The 14,127-nt window shown below is 40.8% G+C and overlaps 1 protein-coding gene across 10 annotated transcripts in view; it reads right to left on the reverse strand.

Annotated features, from left to right (window-relative positions):
- Positions 1-14,127, reverse strand: part of CCSER2 (coiled-coil serine rich protein 2) — a 207,692-nt gene that overhangs the window by 32,871 nt on the left and 160,694 nt on the right. For all 10 annotated transcript variants that reach the window (XM_029059679.2, XM_029059681.2, XM_029059680.2 and 7 more), the window contains 2 exons: positions 11,982-12,065; positions 166-252 (listed from right to left, as the gene is read on the reverse strand). In XM_029059679.2, the coding sequence (XP_028915512.1) occupies positions 166-252; positions 11,982-12,065 (171 nt within the window). The remainder of the gene's footprint in view (positions 1-165; positions 253-11,981; positions 12,066-14,127) is intronic.

Raw genomic sequence — 14,127 nt, forward strand, 5'->3', positions numbered from 1 at the left:
AAATGTCTAAATTAAAAACCTCATGTTCCTGACAGGGGAAAAGGAGAAAATTGAAGTTAAAACCTAGCCCAGAATTTCATCAAGGGAGCTATAAAAATATACCCTCGTATGAGAGCACATCTTTTCTGTAAAAGTATCCATCTAGAGCGTTCTGGAACTACTTACAAGCTGATGCTCTAATTGTTTAATTGTTTCATCTTTTTTCTTCACTTCTTCTTTAAGCTGCTTTATCTCATTTAGGAGATCTTCAGTCTAGCATAATAGAAAAAAGAGACAATATGAATTTTCTGGGCAGAGGAGGGAGGTAGTTCAATACATTTTCTATCTCCCTGTGAAGCTGTAAATCAAATAGTGCTCAAGTCCTAGTATGAAAATAAGCATTAATTATGAAAAAAGATCTTCCATAGAAAGTGAATATTTAGTTTTATCATCCTGCCATGTTCTGAAGGAAACATGTATTTGCCAAAACATATTCATTCAATCGTATTTATTGAGCGCTTACTACGTGCAGAGCTTTTCACTAAGGCTAGATGTTTTTCTGAGAAAAACAGGACTAAGTACAGTCTATCGACCATCATATTTACACCATGTTTTTCTGAAGGAAAAAGCTTTAAGTGCCATTTAATTCTCCATGCTATCTACATTCCCTCAATTACAGGGTTACTCAATCCACAGAGGAGACAAAAGCTGGGCTCCACATTAATAGCTACAGTCTGGCTTGCCTAACCCAAAACAAGGGAGCTACGATTTGTGTGCAAAAGGCAACTTGACACTTAAAGTTCACAGTAAAGAGTAAACACTTGACAATAGAATTTGATCTTGCAATTGGGTTTTATGTTTTAACGGGTTTTGACTAGATAGCCACTAAAGCCACATATTCTCAATTTAGAATGACTGATCTGCTGTACAAAAAGGACATTTTGTTCCAATTATTATTTGGGAGTGACCTAGAAGGAATAAGACATCCAGATATAGAAGAAAAAAACAAAAACAAAACAACCACCAAAATAACTCTAAAACCTGGTCGGTTTTAATCTTGATAACTAAAGCAAGTCAGATTATATATAAAGGAAATACGAGAAAACATACGGAATATATTTTTCCTTTCATCATTTATTAGGTGCTTCAAAGGGCAATCCACTCTAATATTTTTGCCACATAGGCATTGTTGAGTAATCTCCTTTTAGATGATAGGTGTATTGGATGAGTTAAATTCCCCGATGCTTGCTTTTATCTACTACTTTAAAAAGCCCTCGTGAAGTTAACTATTAGCAAGGGATTTCCTTGGAATTGGGTTCAAAGACAACACATTTCAAAAGGTGCAAGGACATTTCAAACACTGCTCTAATACATACAAGATGTAAGCAAGCACAAGAAAGGAAAATACTAAAACTAAGAACAGATTCAGATAGAATTTCGCCACTCTAAGACACTTCGCAACAAAGCACATGAGAACGGTTTGCAGTGTTTGGGTTTTTTTCCATTTTTTTTAACACTATTTGTTAAGCGCTTACTCTGTACTAAGCATTGGGGTAGACACAAAATAATCAGGCTGGACACCCAAGTTCGACAAGAGGTTTACCGTCTTAATCCCTATTTTACAGATGACATACTTGAGTCACAGAGAAATTAAGTGACTTGCCCAAAGTCACATGACAGATATCAATCAATGGAACTTATTGAGTGCTCACAATGTGCAGAGCACTGTACTAAGCACTTGGGAGAGAATATGACAGAATTAGCAGACACATTCCCTACCCATAATGAACTCACAGTCTAGAGGATATGTGGCAGAATTGGAATTAGAACCCATGTTCTCTGTCTTCCAAATTTGTGCTCTTTCTATTAGGTGGGACAATGCTAACCTTCATATTTACAAAACTTTTATTTTTGCAACTGTAACTGGTTGAGCATTAAAAGACCTGGTCCTTCTTGAGAACAGCAAATCATAACATCATATAATTTAAACTATAACAATGTTCTTCTACTACAAACACAAGCACACTCCAGGTTACAGCCACCCTGTGATAATTATAAGCCAGAGATAGAATCAATCTGCTTACATATTCCAGGTTAAAGCCACCCCTTAATACAAACAACTGGGATGGGAACTTTTATTATTTGACACCTTGAAAATCTAATGTATCACTGCAAAATGCGTAAAGAAATGAAAAAGTTATGGTCTCATTCAATAGTATTTATTGAGCGCTTACTATGTGCAGAGCACTGTACTCGGCACCATCAGACGAGATCTGGGAAAAAAGACATCTTGCATTAAAGAAAAAGAGATGAATCTGAGGATGAAAGGAGTTCAAATTTGAGATGACAACGAGGAGTTGATCTGTAACAAGGAACTTCATGAAGAAGGGTGGTGTTCAACTAAATTGGAAAGAGTCTTCACTAAAACTGAAAAAGCCATTACTCCAATCAGCAGAACAACTATCTACCATTTCAGCCACCATGAAAAACTCAATAATATACTCTAACTTCTCATTTAATTCTGTGATACGTTTTGAATTATTGAACCAAATTAAACAATAATTTTGTAGCAGTATATAGCATATAAAGGAAATGCATAGTTTTCTAGAGGTTTTGGAATGGAACCCAATTTATATCACATACATCTAATGGGAAAAAATACCGCATGATACAACCATTCATGATAAAAAGGGAATATCTTTTTTTTTTGTTTTATATGGCATTTGTTAAGCGTTTACCAGGCACTGGACTAAGCCTTGGGGTTCCTACAACGTAATCAGGTTGGACACAGTCCATAGCCCAGGGTTTACAGTTTTAATTCCTAATTTACAGATGAGGTAACTGAGGCCCAGAGAAGTTAAGTGACTTGCCCAAGTTCATAAGCAGACAAGCGGAGGAGCAGGGATGAGAACCCAGATCCTTCTGACTCCCGGGCCCATTCTCTAACATTGCTGTATGAATTCAAAGGTGAGTAAAGTTGGGAACAGGAGAAGATAGCTTGCCACCAAGAATTTTATCAAGCTATAAAAGCCTCTGGACTGGTCCCAGGATTTTTGCCATGGCTCCAGAAGCTCTCAATACAAAAAAACCAAAGATTTTTGGTAGCTGGCAGCTATTCTGAAAGCAAAAACATTGCAGACTACCCCGTTCCCCTTAAAACATTATTCAACCTTGACTTCACTGACCCTGTCCTCTTCTGGTTCTTTTTCTATATCTCTAGCCATTCCTCAGTTTCTTTCGCAGGCTCCTCTTCTCCTGTTTCCCTCCATCTAACATTGAGAGTCCTTCAAGGCTCAGTTCTGGGTCCCCTTCTATTCTCCACCTATACCCACTCCCTCTAACTAATTTATTCCCATCGCTTCCACTACCATCTCTACACTGATGATTCCCAAATCGACATCTCCAGCCCTGAACTCTCTCCTTCTCTGCAACCTCACATTTCCTTCTGCTTTCATATCATCTCTACCAGGATGTCAGTCAGTCAATCGTATTTCCTGAGCGCTTACTATTTGTAGAGCACAGTGCTTGGAGGAGTACAATATAACAGATACATTCCCTGCCCACAACGAGCTTACAGTCTAGAGGGGGAGACACACATTATTATAAATGAATTACAATATGTGCATAAGTGCTGTGAGGCTGGGAGGGGGATGAATAAAGTTAGGGTGATGCAGAAGGGAGTGGGAGAAGAGGAGAGGAGGGCTTAGACAGGGAAGGCTTCTTCGACATGTGCCTTCAATATCCCAATACCTTCAATACTCCAGTGCCTTCAATCTCCCACCAATACCTCAAACTAAACATTTCCACAACAAAACACTTCATCGTCCTACCCAAAACCTGCCCCTCCTTGATATTCCCATCACTGCAGACAACACCACTATCCTACCTATCTCATAAGCCTGTAACCTTGGTATTATCCTCCACTCATCTCTCTTTTAACCCAAATATTCCATGAGAAGCTGTATGGCTCAATGGAAAAAGCTCGGGCTTGGGAGTCAGAGGTCACGGGTTCTAATCCCAGCTCCACTGCTTGTCAGCTCTGTGACCCTGGGCAAGTCACTTTACTTCTCTGTGCCTCAGTTACCTCATCTGTAAAATGCGGATGAAGACTCTGAGCCCTATATGGGACAACCTGACTACCTGTGTTTGGCACATGGAGAAGCAGCGTGGCTCAGTGGAAAGAGCCTGGGCTTGGGAGTCAGAGGTCACGGGTTTGAATACTGGCTCGGCCACTTGTCAGCTGTGTGACTGTGGGCAAGTCAAGGGGGATTAAGACTGTGAGCCTCACATGGGACAACCTGATTACCTTGCATCTACCCCAGCCCTTAGAACACTCCTATGCACATAGTAAGTGCTTAACAAATACCAACATTATTATTACATAGTAAGCACTTAACAAATACCAACATCATTATTATTACATAGTAAGCGCTTAACAAATACCAACATTATTATTATTATCTGTCACCAAATCCTGCCAGTTCTACTTTCATAACCTCATTAAAATCCACCCTTTCCTCTCCATTGAAACTGCTACTATGCTGATCGGAACACCAGTCACATCCCACCTTGACTATTGCAACAGCCACCTCGATGACCTTTCTTTCTCCTGTCTCTGCCCACTCTAATCCATTCTTCATTCTGTTGCCCAGATCGTTTTTCTAAAAAACTTCAGTCCCTATCTCTCTACTCCTTGAGAATCTCCAGTGGTTGCCCATCCAACTCTGCATCAGACAGCTCGCCCTCAATCAGCTCGCCCCCTCTTACCTTACCTCACTGACTTACTACAACAACCCAGTCCGCATACTTCATTCTTCTAACTGTACTCTGGTTCACTGTACCTCGAACTCATCTATCTCACCACCTACTTCTTGCCCACGTCTTCACTCTGACTTGGAAATCTTTCCCCTTCATATTTAACAGACCACCACTCTCTCCACCTTCAAAGCCTTATTAAAATCACATCTCCTCCAAAAGTCCTTTCCTAAGCCCTCATTTTCCCTGCCTGCTCTCCCTTTTTGTCACCTAAGCACTTGGATCTGAACCTTTTAAGCACTTGATATTCACCCCACTCTCAGCCCCACAGGACTTATGTACATTTTTTTAATGTCTGCCTCCCCACCCCAAACTGCGAGCTTCTTGTGGGCAGGGAACACGTCTACCGATTTTATTGCATTATAGTCCTCCAAGTGCTTAGTACAGTCCTATGCACACAATAAGCATTCAGTAAATACATCTGAAATACTATTGAATGAAAAAGAAAGCACTTTGATAGATACTAAACAAATATTTTTAATTTGCACTAATTAAAAAGATAAAGAAGAGTCATGCCTTAAACAAGGGCTATCTTCCTTAATGAAAATAATTATTTTATTTTTCTCTTTTAGATACAGGTTAATGACTCAGGCACACCACATAATACAACTGGATTATGTACCTTGAAAATATACTTGTATTTTGGTTTGGGGGTACTTTTTCCCCATGGATTTACATTTTATAAATTGGGAGCCATTCCACAATCTTTTGTAAACTAATATGAAATTCCTTTTTATGCCATATACTTTAGTAAACTTTACTAAAATAATTCAAATCATAATATCACAGCAGTTGTAATATGACTTCCACGTGACTGCAAAAATAGAAATTTGTTCTGCTAACTATGGCTTTTCAACTTCTGGGAAGAATTGTCCCACTTGGATTGAACTTCAGACTTCTTTTCTCTCTAAAGAACTCTTACAGGCTAACTCCCTCGGAACGTCTCACAACATCTTTAAACTCCTCTCTCGATTAGAGTTGACTTTTTTCCATTACCTTTGTAAGTTCATCCACTTTCTTGAAAATTCATACAAGACATTTGAAAAGCATCATGGCCTAGGAGAAGGTGCATGGAACTGGGAGTCAAGACATTTTGGTTCCAGTGCAGGCTTTACTACCTAGGGGAAGCAGCATGATGTAGTGGATACAGCACGGGCCTGGGAGTCAGAAGGTGATGGGTTCTAATCCTGTCTCTGCCACTTGTCTGTTCTGTGGGCCTCAGGCAAGTCACTTTACTTCTCTATGCCTCAGTTACCTCATCTGTAAAATGGGGATTGAGACTGTGAGTCCTATGTGGGATAGGACTGTGTCCAATACAATTTGCGTGTAACTACTCCATTGCTTAGTACAGTGCCTGGCACATGGTAACTGCTTAACAAATACCATAATTATCATTATTATCTGCAGTGTTACCTTGGGAAAGTCACAAACTCCCTGGGTTTCACTTTTCTCAGTGTTAAAATGTGGATAAGATACCTGTTCTTCCTCCCTTGTGGACTGTGAATCCTATGTGGGACAGGGATTAAACGGATTATCCAAACTGGTTACCTTTGCATATTCCCCAGGTTTTAGTACAATGCTGAGCATATTGTAGCATTAAATAGCATTAATATTATTCTCCAGATTTCAGTGGGTGGTGAGGAAATCTTTATTTCTTTTTCAGCATCTGGCATTGATGCACTGGACTGTTGAACTCTTTGGACACTGATTCCTCACAATGAGACCCAATTTAGAAATGGATGATGTGGCTATTAATGAGCTAAGTAAGCTGTCTTCTCAGTTCAATCATCTCCTTGATTATCTGCTCTGACGGTGTCATCAACACCATGAAAAGCTGACATACAATGTGGGCAGAGTTTCCTCCAAGGTCAATTCATTGTTGATTGCTTAATCTCCTCCAGGAGGAGAGAAAGCAGAAGGAATATATTTACCTACAGTGCTCAGCTACTTCACTAGGTCTAGTCAGGCCTGGGCACAGCGTAAGGCATCAAGCAAATTCATTCATTCAATCATATTTATTTAGCGTTTACTTTGTGCAGAGCACTGTACTAAGCACTTGGAAAGGACAATTCAGCAATAGACACAATCCCTGCCCATGCTGGGTTTACAAGGTTGTTATACTGTAAGATCGCTGTAATGCAGGGTAAGCTTTCAAACAATACTGGATGCAACCTGAAATGGCTTCTACTGCACTGAGGTGGGTTGGACTTGCAATCACACAGACACCCAGGAATGAATTTCACTGTCACTGGCGTCTTCTTTGAATATGAAGGAAAACTGGGTGTGTGTGTGTGTGTGTGTGGGTGTTTAATATTGGGTGACTATAAGTGAGGTAAGCTTGTAATGGGAGCTTTCCTTTTGGCTCAAAATAAATCTATCAATCAATGGAATTTATTGAGTGCTTACTACGTGCAGAGCACTTTACAGTGCTCTATACTAAGCACTTGGGAGAGTACAATACATGGGAATTAGCAGACAGGTTCCCTGGCTATAAAGAACTTATACTCTAGAGGGGAAGACAGACATTAATATGAATTAGTAATTTATAATATATAATTTAATGTAAATATTTGTAGATAAGTGCTATGAGGTTGAGGGTGGGAGAAAATATCCACTGTCCAAAGGTCACAGATCCAAGATGATGGAGAAGGGAGAGAGAGCCAGGGACAAGAGGGATTAATCATGGAGGGTCTTTTGGAGATGTTACCTTAATAATACTTTGAAGGTGGGAAGAATGGTGATCTGGCATATATGGAGGGAGAGGGAGTTCCAGGGTTGGGGAGGATGTGAGAAAAGGGTAAGTAGGGAGATAGATGAGATCGGGGCACAGTGAATAAGCTGGCACTAGATGAGTGGAGTATAGTAGTTGTACACCAGTAGAAGATTAGTGAGGTGAGGTAGGAGGGAGTGAGTTGATTGAATGCTTTATAGCTGATAGTGAGGAGTTTCTTTCTGTTTGATGTGGAGGTGGATGGGCAGCCATTGAGGAGTGGGGAGACATGGACTGACTGTTTCTGTTAATAAATGATCCGTGGAGCAGAGTGAGGTACGTGAGGTACGAATTGGTGTGAGGTTTGTGGGGGAGGGGGGGGAAGGTGGAGAAACAGGAGGCTGGGAGGTCAGCGAGGATGCAGGTGCAGTAGTTAGGGCAGGATAAGATAAGGGCTTGGATCCGCATGGCAGCAGTTTGGATGGAGAGAAAAGGGCTGACTTTAGGCGACACTGGGAAGGTAGAACTGATAGGATTTGGTGACAGATTAAATATGCGGGTGGAATGAAAGAGATGACTTGAGGACAATGCCAAGGTTACACGCTTTTGAGACAGGGGGAAGAGTGGTGTTTGTCTACAGGATGGGAAAGACAGGAGGAAGAGAGGGTTTGGATGGGGAAATAAGGAGTTCAATTTCGGACATGTTTAATTTGAGGTGTCAGCAGGACATCCAAGTACATATGTCTTGAAGGCAGGAGGAAATGTGAAATTGAAGGGAAAGAGAGAGGTCAGGGCTGTATCTATAGAGTTGGGAATCACCTGCATAGAGATGGTAAATGAAGCCATGGGAGCAAATGAGTTCTCCAAGGGAGTGGGTATAGAGGGAGAACAGAAGGAGACCTAGAATTGAGCCTTGAAGGACCCCTACTGTCAGAGGGTGGGAGGCAGAGAAACTAGCAAAAGAGACTGAGAAGGAGCAGTCAGAGATAGTAAGAGAAACGAAAGAGGACAGAGTCATTGAATCCAAGGTTGGATACAGTTTCAAGGAGAAGGGGGTGGTCTACCATGTCACAGATGGTTGAGAGGATTACGAGAACTACGATGGAGTAGAGGCCATCAGATCTGAAGAGATAAGGTCATTGCTTACCTTAGAGAGGCCTGATTCTGTGAAATGAAGGGGGTGGAAGCCAGATTTCAGGGGATCTAGGAGAGTATTGGAGGATAGGAAGTGGAGACAGTAGGTATAGACAACTTCCTCCCAAAGTCTGGAGAGAAATAGTAGGAGAGAGATGGGGCGATATTTGGAGAGGGCCGGGGGGGGGGGAGAGGGAGGGTTTTTTAGGATAGAGGATACATAAGCATGTTTGAAAGCAGTGGGGAAGAAGTCACTAAAGAGCGAACAGTTGAAGTTAGCAGTCAAGGAGGGAAGAAGGGAGGGGGAAGTGTTTAAAAAAGGCATGAAGGGATGGGGTCAGAAGCACAGGTGGAAGGAGTAGATTTAGGGAGGAATTGAGAGATCTAGGAAATAATTTGAGGAAAGGTACAATGTACAATTCTACTCACCTCTGAATTTCTTATTCGGTCTGGTAAGATCAATCGATCATATTTATTGAGTGCTTACTGTGTGCAGAGCACTGTATTACACACTTGGGAGGGTATAATACAAGAGTTGGTAGATATATTCCTTTCCCAGAAGGAGCTTACAGTCTAAAGGGAAATGGTATTTGTTAAGCACTTACTATGTGCTGGGCACTGTACTAAGCACTGGTGTAGGTACAAAATAATCAGATTGGACTCAGTCCATCTCAATCTTGGGGCTCCCAGTCTTAATCCTCATTTTATAGATGAGGGAATTGAGACACAGAGAAGATAAATGACTTGTCCAAGGTCATAGAGCAGACAAGTGGCAGAGGCAGGATTAGAACCCAGGTCCTCTGACTCTCAAGCTCATGCTCTTTCCATTACGCTATGTTGCCAGATAAATCATCGGCTTAACTTTTATCGATATAATTCCCTTTGCATGTTTGTCACAAGTGTGAAAGAAAGGACAGGAAGAAGAAGGCTTAAAATGAGCTTTTCAAAGACATATTGGGAACAATTTTTTTTACGTTAAATTGTGAGTCAACTAAATTTGCCCCCTTCAAGTAGAACTGAGCATAATGAAGTGTAATAAATGTCCATATAAATTTTATCTAGATATGGTAGAACTATGAAAAAGGGAAACAATTCATTAGCATGGGCAGTTTGTGTAGGCAGAAAAAAATCATTAGGTTCAAGAAAAATTGATAAATTCATGGAAATTGGGTCCAGAATGGATTATTAGCAGGATAATTTAGGTATGTTGGAAGTACAGACAGTCCTCAGACTAATGACTTAACCGATTCCTGAAAACTGTGCCTTTAGTCAAAATGTTGGAAGTGAAAACCAATTTTCTTAAATGATTATTAAATGAAGCAATGGTCCCAGAACCACAGTCAGATGCCCTATTTTTTCAAAAACCAGAATTGTGTACTCAATTGCAGATGAGTAATACAACTAAATTAATTTATTTATATTTAATCAGCAAGGTTCCAGGAAAACAAATCTGATTTTTACTTCACCTGAAGCAAAAAGGGTACTTCAACCCTCCCTAGCAATTAGATTAACACCCCCACCACTCTCTGGCCTTTTCTGTTCCTTTCTCCCTCGACCCTCGTTTCTCTTTTACTCCACCATGGCTTTCCTGCTTCTCCTCTTTCCTCCTGCTCCTGTATATTCCCACCACCCACCACCTCAGAACCATAGAGAAAACCAGTGTTGAAAAGCTGAAACAGGGTGTGAATTTATAAGTCTAAGTGCCTTGTGGTTTAACTCCAAACTTCTTAAGTCAGAAATTGGTCATATAGACACTCTTAAATATGAGACTATTTATTGAGCACTTACTATATGCAAAGCACTAAGACAATATAACAGACTCATTCTCTGCCCGGAACAAATTTTCAGTTAGGCGGGGAGATAGACATTAATATAAATAAGGCTGCAAGATCTTCTGATGCTATCAGAGAAAAAAAAACTGGTGTATATCAAACCCTGATCTCACAAAGGCTGACAATTCTCATGTTCTTAGGTTCACCAAAAAAAGGTGATAGCTTGATACTTTCAATATCTAACTAGCACCAGCTTCTAGTTGCCCTCAAAATATCAATACTTTTATTGTTTCATTCTTGGCTGACTGCTTTATGAAGATTACTAGAGATAAGCATAGAAACGATTGATCCTTGGGTACTCTATAGAAGGATACAACTCATTACCTCTCCACGATCGGAAAAGAAGTTTCATATATATGTTAAAGGTGTCACTATTCCACCTTCAATTAGTCTGCAGGTCAGTGAGGGTCACTAAAATGAAAATACAGTATTCCTCACTTTCACAGAGCACACATTTGCCAACTATTTTAAAATGAAAACATCTTAGGGCCCTTTAGATAGAATGATCTGAGGTTCTGTTTCTGTTTTTTGTCTTCAAGAAATATACCAGAAGGTGGGACATGTAAAGTGAGCAGCTATTCAGAAAGTCCTGAAAGCAAGAGGAGCAGAGATCCTCTTTAGAGTCCTAAAGCTGAGAGGTGGCAGAGACTCATTTCCACCATCTCTCAGCTCTCCACACTTTGGGTATATTCGAATGTTCAGAGGTCCTAAATTTTGTGAAATTCAGGTTACAACATGGGCAAATGCTCTTGGTTATAATACTAAGTCAAAACTGTACAAGCTGGCATGATGTAATGAGAAAATATTGTAACTAATGTTATTAAGTAGGAAGTCTGTTCCCGAACGACGGTCGGAGACCCGATCTTCACCAGAATTCCCCAGAATTGTGCCTCAATTTTATACGAGTAAGGGATGTGAACAGAGGCACATGATTACAGGAGGGTTGGGTGAGGAAAGATAAAATAGTGCAGAGGAAGGGAGATTTCTGGTACCATGGCCAGCAATAACTGGCCGGTATGTCCCTCTCACACGTACATAATTAGGCTCATCCTTCTTGTCCCGGAGCTTTAGAGTCAATTCCCAGAACAGGGACCTTTCCTGTTGAAGAAGGAAGTTCGATCTACCGATCAGGAGTCAGGGGAGTGGACCAGATTCATGCTAGTCAATCAGTTGATTATATTGATTGAGCATTTACCGTGTGCAAACACTGTACTGCGCTCTTGGGAGAGTACAACATAATAGAACTGGTAGACATGTACCCTGCCCACAAGGAGCTTATAGTCTAGAAGCAGTCGGGATAACCAAAGCAGGATGCAAGCAAAACAGATTGGGAACTGGGAAGAGAATTACCTGATAGCCTTGCAAAAAGAGAGTAATCGTCTCATTCTCAAAGATTTTTATAATTTCTTCAATATATAGGTTATAGAGTATTCTCATCTGTGCATTCATGGGTTATCAAACATTTAGTATAAGCAATAGTTTAAATAAAAACACAATACCACTGACTCTACCTTATACACAGGATCGACATCCTCTACTTCTGGACTTGGTGGCAAGGAGAGTTGCATTTCTTGCAATGAGTCATTTTCATCATTCTGCAAAAAGAAAAGGAAGGTTGTCTATTTTTCTGCTGAATAACTGTGTCTACAATATCCAAAATCAAAGTTTATATTGAGTTAAAGGTATGAAGCCAATTTTTATCGGTTGTACTAGATGTCAATAATAGCATGAAACCCTGTGATTGTCCTAAAACTTCAATTAACAATCTGCTCAATCTCATCACTGACTAGGCTTTTTTTTTTAACCCGAGTGTTTAACACACTCCCTCCTCCTCCCTCCTCCTTGGGGCCAGGGAATATGTCTACCGACTCTACTGTACAGTTCTCTTCCAAGCACCTAGTACAGGTCTGGGCACGGAGTAAGTGTTCAATAAATACCACTGGTTCAACTGACTCATCTGACTTCATGTTTTTTGACTAAGTGGGTAGGAGGAAGGCAGGGCAATAAAGAAAAGTAAATTTAAGATCTTTCTTAGGTGACAGGTAGGGATGTCATATTGAAAAGGTCCAGACCATGCAGAGGGAAGCAAAACTCCAGATCACATGGAGCTGAAACTCCCTGGCCAACCAGCTTTCCTCAAGGACTTCCAGCAGGAGACACCCATGGCAGGGTCCAAAATGGAGCTGTGGTGGACAGGCCCGCAGCCACAAACCTATCCAGAGGCCACAGGAACACTATTTCTTTTTAATAGTATTTGTTAAGCGTTTACTATGTGCCAGGCACTATACTAAATACTGGGGTAGATACAAGCTAATCAGGTTGGACACAGTCCGTGTCCCACATGGGGCTCACAGTCAATCCCCATTTTACAGATGAGGTAACAAGCAAAGAAGTAGGGAAGCAGTGTGGCTCAGTGGAATGAGCCTGGGCTTGGGAGTCAGAGGTCATGGGCTCTAATCCCAGCTCTGCCACTTGGCAGCTGTGTGACTGTGGGCAAGTCACTTAACTTCTCTGTGCCTCAGTTACCTCATCTGGAAAATGGGGATTAACTGTGAGCGTCACGTGGGACAACCTGATTACCCTGTATCCACCCCAGCGCTTAGAACAGTGCTCTGCACATAGTAAGCACTTAACAAATACCAACATTTTTTTTTAAATTATTATTAGAAGTGACATGACCTGCCCAAGATCACACAGCAGACATGTAGCAGAACCGGGATTAGAACCTGGGTCTTTCAGACTCCCAGGCCTGTACTCTATCCATTAAGCAACACTGCTTCTCCATCCCTATCAAGCAGTGTGTTGGGTATGAATTGGATGGTGCCACTGATGGGAAGATTGCTGAATGTTTTCTATTAATTCTACTTTTAAGCCCCATGTGACTCAGTCAGTGAGTGGAGGAGCTATTATATATTAAGTCCTCTAAACTGTAAGCTCCTTGTGGAGAGGGAAGGAACCAATCAACTCTGCTATATTGTACCCTCCCGAGTGCTTAGCACCATGCTCTGCACACAATAAGTATTCAATAAATAACACTGACTGATTGCTTGACTAAGGATATCCAATTTAAATGCTTTGTCCAGTTTTGATTAAGGACACCTAATTCAAATGCTTTCTTCAAGTGGGGTGTAGGAGTAGGGATATGGGAGGAAGAAAAGATGAGCCATGTGGCTTTTCTAGACTGTGAGCCCATTGAGTAGGGACTGTCTCTATCTGTTGCCGAATTGTACTTTCCAAGTGCTTGGTACAGTGCTCTGCACACAGTAACACTCAATAAATACAATTCAATGAATGGTGGAAAAACATAAAGCCAGTTTTTAAGGTCAGTAGTTAGACAATTTTCGGAACCCATTCAGACCCTCTCCTACAATAAATCAAAAAGCTATATGGAAAGGTTTGTTTTTTTTTTTCTTAAATGCATTTTACTCAATAAATACTTTCTGAAGCATGTTATTCCTTATTTGGGAGTACCTCAAGGGGAAACATTTGGGAAATATTCAAGTAGAAAATAAAATATCCCGGCTCATTGTGTTTTCAGTTAAGCATACTGAGTCTGATTCTAATGCTGGGAAGAAGTTAGGGCTGACAAGTCAGCAGAGGGACATTACAGGGGGTTAAAGGTAGGAGGAAAATTATGTCCCAGCTCTCCCCCTGAAT

The sequence above is a fragment of the Ornithorhynchus anatinus genome, chromosome 3 (assembly GCF_004115215.2).
Source record: "Ornithorhynchus anatinus isolate Pmale09 chromosome 3, mOrnAna1.pri.v4, whole genome shotgun sequence".
NCBI lineage: Eukaryota > Metazoa > Chordata > Mammalia > Monotremata > Ornithorhynchidae > Ornithorhynchus > Ornithorhynchus anatinus.